Below are 9042 nucleotides of genomic sequence, written 5' to 3' on the forward strand. Positions count from 1 at the left end.
TTTTTTAATAATTGTTTATGATATTACCTTCAATCGGTCATTTGATCAAGACAATTTTTTTAATTTGCATTGACAAATGTATTAGTAGCAAAATTGAAACAACCATAGCTTTATTTAAAAGTTGAAACATTTTCTAAGTAACATTTTTTTCAGTATGTTTACTACTTTTTGGATATTCATTCAGATTTAACCTATATTGATAATTTTTCAACATTTTACTGTACATTTGACAACTTTTTTTGATAATTGTTTATGATGTTACCTTCAATCGGTCATTTGATATAGACAATTTTTTAATTTGTGTTTACAAATGTATTAGAAGTAAAATTGAAAGAACTAGAGCTTTATTTAAAAATTGAAACATTTTCTCAGTAACATTTTTTTCAGTAAGTTTTACTATTTTTTGGATATTCATTCAGATTTTACCTATAACAATAATCTTTGAACATTTTACTGTAAATTTGTCATTTTTTTTTTTGATAATTAATTTGATGTTACCTTAAATCGTATATTTGCTCAAGATAATTTTCTAATAAGTATTGACAATTGTATTTAAAGTAAACTTGAACCAACCACAGCTTTATTTGAAAATTCCCATATTTTCTTAGTGTTTTTTACTACTTTTTCGAGATTCATTGAGATTTGAGCTATATTGATCTTTTTCAACATTTTACTGTATATTTGACAACTTTTTTTGATGATTGTATATGATATGACCTGAAATCGATCATTTGATTAAGATATTTTTTTTAATTTGCATTGACAAAGGTATTAGAAGTAAAATTAAAACAACCAGAGCTTTATTTAAAAATTTCAACATTTTCTAAGTAACATTTTTTTTCAGAAACATGAGAAAGTTTTACTACTTTTTCGATATTCATTGAGATTTTACCTATATTGATAATTTTTCAACATGTTACTGTACATTTGACAACTTTTTTTAATAATTGTTTATGATGTTACCTTCAATCGGTCATTTGATCAAGACAATTTTTTTAATTTGCATTGACAAATGTATTAGTAGCAAAATTGAAACAACCATAGCTTTATGTAAAAGTTAAAACATTTTCCATTAACATTTTTTTCAGAAAGTTTTACTACTTTTTAGATATTCATTGAGATTTTACCTATATTGAAAATTTTTCAACATTTTACTGTACATTTGACACCTTTTTTGAAAATTGTTTATGATGTTACCTCAAATCGGTCATTTGATCAAGACAATTTTCTAATTTGTATTTACAAATGTATCAGAAGTAAAATTGAAACAACCATATTTTATTTAAAAATTTAAACATTTTCTCAGTAACATTTTTTTTCAGTATGTTTACTACTTTTTTGATATTCATTCAGATGATACCTATATTGATAATTTTCAACATTTTACTGTACATTTGACAATTTTTTTGATGATTGTTTATGATGTTACCTTAAATCGGTCATTTGATCAAGACAATTTCCTAATTTGTATTTACAAATGTATTAGAGGTAAAATTGAAACAACCATAGCTTTATTTAAAAATTTCAACATTTTCTCAGTAACATTTTTCAGTAAATTTTACGTCTTTTGGGTCTTCATTCAGATTTTAGCTATATTGATATTTATTCAACATTTAACTGTAAATTATTATTTTTTTTTGATAATTAATTTGATGTTACCTTAAATCGTATATTTGCTCAAGATAAATTTCAAATAAGTATTGACAATTGTATTTAAAGTAAACTTGAACCAACCACAGCTTTATTTGAAAATTCCCATATTTTCTTAGTGTTTTTTACTACTTTTTCGAGATTCATTGAGATTTGAGCTATATTGATATTTTTCAACATTTTACTGTACATTTGACAACTTTTTTGATGATTGTTTATGATGTTACCTTAAATTGGTCATTTGATCAAGACAATTTCCTAATCTGCATTTACAAATGTATTAGAGGTAAAATTGAAACAACCATAGCTTTATTTAAAAATTTCAACATTTTCTCAGTAACATTTTTTCAGTAAATTTTACGTCTTTTTGGGTCTTCATTCAGATTTTAGCTATATTGATATTTATTCAACATTTAACTGTAAATTATTTATTTTTTTTTATAATTAATTTTATGTTACCTTAAATCGTATATTTGCTCAAGATAAATTTCTAATAAGTATTGACAATTGTATTTAAAGTAAACTTGAACCAACCACAGCTTTATTTGAAAATTCCCATATTTTCTTAGTGTTTTTTACTACTTTTTCGAGATTCATTGAGATTTGAGCTATATTGATATTTTTCAACATTTTACTGTACATTTGACAACTTTTTTTGATAATTGTATATGATATGACCTGAAATCGGTCATTTGATTAAGACATTTTTTTTAATTTGCATTGACAAAGGTATTAGAAGTAAAATTAAAACAACCAGAGCTTTATTTAAAAATTTCAACATTTATTGCTCATTTTGAAATGAGACATATTAACATTTGTGGAGTAATTTTTGGTGCACTCCAAAATTCCTTTATTTGTTTAAAATATTAAGCTTAAATCTTAATGTAAATTATCCATACATATCAATAAATAGAGACACGTTTCATCGGTAATACTCTTTCGTAATAATTAGTTTGGCGAAATGACGGTCTTGACCAGAGTTCAACATGTAGATCACTGATAAGGTATAAGTTTGTTGTTCTATCTTAGTGTGTAGAATATCCAGTGACAGGTAAGTACAGTGTTCAAATTAAGGCATCAATAAAATGTTCAACTAATCAAAACATTTACGGAATAAATGAACACGTATAGAGGGGCGAAATAATTTATTATAAAACATTCCTCTACAGCCAAATTGTATAAAAACATGATACTAAAATCTTTAAAGAATGTATCACAATCACTTTCATTATCATAACTTGGGTCTTGAATTGATTTATACTCGAACATCTTTACCAGACTTTTCTTGTACTAATGCAAATCTGATGCGATTACAACGCATCATTAAGATTGGTGTAGCTCTAGGCAGTCCGTATTCAGAATATAAAGTTAATTAAACAAGAATACAATTCCAGTAATCATAAACTGTACAAACATAGCTACCTATCAACAAAGTTAATCAAGTTTTGAAAACATTGAATTTATCATCGGTCAACAGATTAAAAAAACAAAGAATACAATCAGGCAATACAATGTATATATAGAAATAAATGACGTGAACACCGAATATTTTGACGTTTTATAACCACCCGACCCACTCTTAATAGATTCAAATGTACATTCCGTAATTGACTTTATCTATCAAAACATTAAAGTGGTTTCTTTTTTCTATATTTTACTGTTTCTGCATTGTTATGATAGTTTATTCAAAATAAGGTTGAAGTGTTTCGTTTAATCACACAAAGAATTTCCCTGGATTTCGTGGGTTTAGGAGAACCGCGATTTAAAATTTTTAACGAATTAAAAATTTCCTAAACAAATACATGAAGACTTTGCAAGAACCACGAAATTAAATATTCACGAAACTTCAAGTCTATCTCAATCCATGAAAATTGGTACCAAAGTCATATATGACCATCAGTATCCACACTTAATTGAGCCCAGTGATAAATTTGCATAACAAAAAAAAAATAAATCACCTGGCCAACAATAAAACAAAGTGTGCAAACAGATACATAGAATATTGTTCCCATCACTGAATGTCAATAAAACAAAGATACTGTGTATGACTGAATAAAAACTCATTTAAAATACCGGGCTAATAATTTGTTGCACCGGGTGAGGGTCTTCGATCTTTGAAAGGTACTTAATTCTACTAAAATTTTATGAATGTTCCAATTTGAGATTGCATACCAAAGAGATAGATGATGGTGATTCACTTGCTATGTTTTCTGCCTGCAATTGTGGGTGCACTCGATTTCATACCCATGGTTCGGGTGACGAATGCTGGTAATGGAGGATTCAATGGACACTTCATATTCAACCTGACAGAAGATTTAGTTGGATGGAAAATTCAAATTGATTTTTCCAAGGCAGTCACGGGATTAACGGTATGACGATATTTGTTTTTTTTTTATGTTAAGTTGCATTTTTTCCGCTTGACTCACATAAACATTTTATAATACACATTTTGAGTGTTTCGTGTAAATTGTTTATACCTCAGTAATTTATCAAGTATGTGGTCTCATATAATTGATACATCACAATAATGTTATTTGCCATTTTGTCTGTGGAGGCAACATACATATCGGTAATTGAGAGTGTGCTTAGCAATTTGTTGGTGTTTAAAGATCTATCTGACACACAAAAGCGATAACCTTTATAAAAATTTTGATCCTTAGGCAATAAACACAATATTAATATTAACTACATTGTATCTGACAAATATGACCAAAAAACAATTGCAGTAAACATTTCTGTGTTGCGTACGTATTAGAGTCCCGACAACAAATCTTGCTTTTGAGTGTGCGTTCGCTGGCGTTGGCTTTGTATTCATATGTTATCTTCCAAACTAAGTATTTATTTGTTAGAACCACAAAACCGTCGTACAAGTAAAATTATTGTGAATTTTAAACCCTAAATGAACCTACTAATTAATTTTGCATACCCTGAAATTCCTTATTTCAACATTAATATTATGTTTGTTAGTTGATGGACTGTTAATCAGTCCGTATCAAGATTTACTATTTTACCATTAAATACATATACAAATCAATCCTTATATGATTTACTAACATTGATTTCATGGCAATCCTCTTCTAGTCGTTTACTTTTCTACATTTCAGTCGCCAGTGGGTTTAGAATATGTAAAAGATTCCAGCAATGAAACAGTCCATTATCTCGTTAACAAAGACCACACGGGCATTCAGACGACTAATCCCCAGTTCGATGTTATGGTACAAGGAACAATGAAGGACGGGAATGTTCCCTCTGCACAAGCGTATTTGCAAAACATGGGACATGACAATTTCAAACCTCCAATACCCTCGAATAGTAAGTAACTGCTTCAGAATTAATAATACCGGGATATTACTGTCCTTTATGATTCCATAGATCTGGTTTATATTATCTTTCAGGCATAGTTAAAAAGATCTTTCGATCGATATACGATGTTGTTTGGCAATTTCCGTCGTCATTATGTAAGAAAAGGGGCTGTTAGTATCAGCCAATGTGACATTACGATAGTTGTTCAAGAACGATATAGGGGTTGTCTGATCAATTGATAAAGCATATGTTGCATTGATTATGAAAAAAACCTTCGTTTTAATTAACTTTGAAAATTATATTTGTAGCCGATGGTACAAAATACAATTACGACGAAGTTCTAATGAAATCAATCATGTTCTATCTCGCTCAACGGTCTGGCAAACTTCCTGCTGATAATCCAATACCATGGAGAGAAGACTCAGCACTAAATGACAGAGGACAAAACGGAGAGGATTTAACTGGAGGATGGTATGATGGTATGTTCAATTTCTGCACTTAAACAAAATCACATAAAAGATCACCCACACAAAACGACCGCTCCCTAAACAAATAGCAAACTAAAATATCAAATTACATCAAACGAATGGAAGACAACTGTCATAGTCCTGACTTAGTACATGTATTCTATTTTGTAGAAAATTTGTGGTTTCAAAGCAAGCTAAACATTTCACTTATCACATTCGCATAAAATTCCATTATATTGACAACGACGTGTAAACTAAACAAACCGATATAATAGGTAAACATGTAATAAATAGGGGAACATCAGTCAACATTGTGTAATAATCTCTTTTACTATAAAAAAAAATCAACAAAGAAAAGCATAAATGTATATAAACAAAGCAAATAAGCAAAAACGAAAGACAATGATACAAAATTTAACATAGCACAATAACACAATGACAGGATGTACTAGTACCGAGCCACGACAAATAGTTTTACCCAGCTAATCATTACTTCCATAAGTTCAACGTCTTAGTTCTGGTTGTGTGTACATGTGTATAAGCTATCCACAGAATGGCCTTCAATCATTTTTGTTCAAAGTGGGGCGTTAGTTTTGATGTGGGGTGTACATGTACACATTCACAGCCCCTTTCGGATAGAACTTGGAGGTTACATTTGATGCCTCGAAAAGAGACAAATAATATCAACATACCACGTTGTAATATGAATTCCTGGAATATAGTACTAGTTTAAAAAAAAAATACATATAAATTTCTTTTCATAATGGATCTTATTGCAGCTGGTGATCATGTCAAATTTGGACTTCCACAAGCCAGTGCTGTGACTTTGTTAACCTGGGGTCTCCTTCAATACAAAGATGCATACAATGCCAGCGGACAATTGAATGAAATGTACGACTGCATTCGTTGGTCGCTAGAATGGTTACTCAAATGTCATACTGGAAAAAATGAACTTTATATTCAAGTATGTTTAACAACATAAACAGGTTATGCAAAGTTATGTATACTGAATCTTTGAAAATCCTTGTAATACCCATTGTTCCTGGTACGTCTGTAAAGACGTAGGATAATCGGATTGTCAGTTTGCCAACATTCAGAGAAACACAAGTAAAAAATAATATTTTACTAAAACAAAACTAAACAAAATCAAACACAATTATAACATGCAAATGAATACAAATAAACAAAATAAACAACTGAAATGTTAGTTAGTATAAATTGAAACTAATCAGAAAAATGTCTTATCACATCTGCTACCGTACACTCTGTTTGCGTTCAAAATCTAGGACGTTGCTTGGAACATCAAATACTTTAAATTGAATTATTCTAAACTTTCACTATTTAATATTGACTTGTATACACTTTTAACACCAATAAGATGTATTGCTCACTATATATTCACTTAAGAAATATTTCACTAATTGCATATCTTTTATATCGATATGCCACTTCCGGTAAATCAAACAAAATATATTTGTCACAATCACAGCTGCAGGAGAAAAATACTACAACATTGCCAAAAAAAAAAATAATAATGTCCACACCATCCTTTAATAAGAATGAACAGTGATTACTATTTGTTTTGAGACTGAAGCGAATTGAGAAAAAATATTTTGAAATCTGCTGATGAATAAACCTTTTTCATATACATGTATATATAAGACCGTTAGTTTTCTCGTTTTAATTGTTTAATATTTGTCATTTCGGGACTCTATAGCTGACTATACAGTATGAGCTTTGCTTATTTTTGAAGGCCGTACTGTGGTCTATAGTTATTATCTGTGTCATTTGATCTCTTGTGCTTAGTTGTCTCATTAGCAATCACAATTGATGTTTGATTCATTTTTTTTTCAAATCCGGCGGTTGATCGAGTTGGAGAGAGAGAGGCAGTTTTGACAAAATCAAACACTAACAGATTTCATTTACAATGTTGGTAAATTAACAAATGTTCTTATTAAAAGGTAGGAGATGGTAACCTTGATCACTCTTTCTGGGGAAGACCAGAGGACATGACGATGGATAGACCATCATTTAAAGTGACATCTGATAAACCAGGAAGTGACGTAGCTGGGGAATACGCAGCCGCAATGGCTGTTGCATCAATTGTTTTTAAAGACAAAGGTTGTACATTCTACATTTATTTATTATTTAAACAAAAGTTGGATACTTTTGAATATATTTAACTTACTTTAACATTTAACTTGTAATATATGCACGGGGATAACTTCAATATTTTTTTGGTAGGGTGTGCCATTTTTGTCTTAAAAATAACCGTACCCATTTTAATATAACATTCACTGAAATTCAGTACCTATAGTTATATAAATATTTAAGAAAGAATGACCTATACTTATATACAATATTTAAAATATGACCCATGCTAATATATGAGCCATAACTCATCATCACTCATAATTCATAAATATACCAGCTACCCTTAAGTTTTTATATATGAATTGACATCGTTTGGTGCACATATATTTTATCGTTATATATACGCATGGATTCTCAATAGCATATTTATATATGATATGTAGATCATATCCCAACTCAATATACAGGTATCAAACGTAAATGCATTTTAATATAGGATGTCATTAAAAAGGAGGGTCATTTTTATATAAAAAATTATGACCCATATTTTTGGCACATCCCCGTATACCAAATAATAGGAACTTACCCCCCCCCCCCCCCGGAAATATATGACACCTGTCGACAAGACATTGTTAGAACAAAGCCTTTGCTCATATCTAAATATTAATGAAATAATGTCAGAATGAAGCTATATTTTCATTCTTTAAAAGTATTTAATAGAATCCAAGATTCAGTTTACCCTAAAAAAGGTACGTTTCAATGCAAATATAGATATGATTGTGGACTTTGTAATGATAAAAAGATCAAAACAAGCAAGTTTTGGCAGTTTAGTATTTTGGTCAGCCAAGAATTTAAATCATAAGTGCACACTTTGTGACATATGATATACTTTATTACGTAAGTAAATACAGCTCATAGGATTGAGACTCGTATAAATAAACATCAAATCAAATATAAATGATATACTTATTTCGATATTGTTTTAGTCAATAAACATTGCTACAATTTTAATTGACTGTGTTTAGTCCTATTGATTGTTTGTATCGTTCACCTATCATGTGTTCAAAGAATCAAGCTTGCCCTGTTATGAAAAAAACTGAAAATTACTCGATTCAATATGTGGCATTGAAGTGAAAGCTCGTCACTTGACTATAAATGTAAAACGTTTATTAAGTTATACAAACAGAAATCAAGTGGTTTTACATCTAGATTTGTCGTCGACTTCATAATTTATTTTAAGTTTTTGATTTGTTTGGATTCAAACGACGATGATAAACGAGTCTTAAACATGTTAAATAGACGAAACGTGCGTCTGACGTTCTAAATTATAATAAAATTGAGTATGGAAATGGGGAACGTGTCAAAGAGTCAACAACCCGACCATAGAAAAAACAACAGCTGAAGGTCACCAACAGGTCTTCAAAGTAGCGAGAAATTCCAACACCCGAAGGCGTCCTTCAGCTGGCGTCTAAACAAATATATACTAGTTCAGTGATAAGGAACGCCATACTAATTTCCAAATTGTACA

General features: G+C 29.8%; 1 protein-coding gene across 1 annotated transcript; it reads left to right on the plus strand.

Moving 5' to 3' along the window:
• Window positions 1-3395: 3395 nt before the first annotated feature.
• Window positions 3396-7603, plus strand: LOC139494136 (endoglucanase A-like). Its single transcript, XM_071282314.1, has 5 exons — window positions 3396-4019; window positions 4755-4962; window positions 5262-5432; window positions 6200-6384; window positions 7382-7603. The coding sequence occupies exons 1-5, from the start codon at window positions 3834-3836 to the stop codon at window positions 7601-7603; spliced, it is 972 nt and encodes a 323-aa protein (XP_071138415.1). The 5' UTR covers window positions 3396-3833.
• The last annotated feature ends 1439 nt before the right edge of the window (window positions 7604-9042 follow it).

Source organism: Mytilus edulis, chromosome 11, assembly GCF_963676685.1.
Source record: "Mytilus edulis chromosome 11, xbMytEdul2.2, whole genome shotgun sequence".
Taxonomy (NCBI): domain Eukaryota; kingdom Metazoa; phylum Mollusca; class Bivalvia; order Mytilida; family Mytilidae; genus Mytilus; species Mytilus edulis.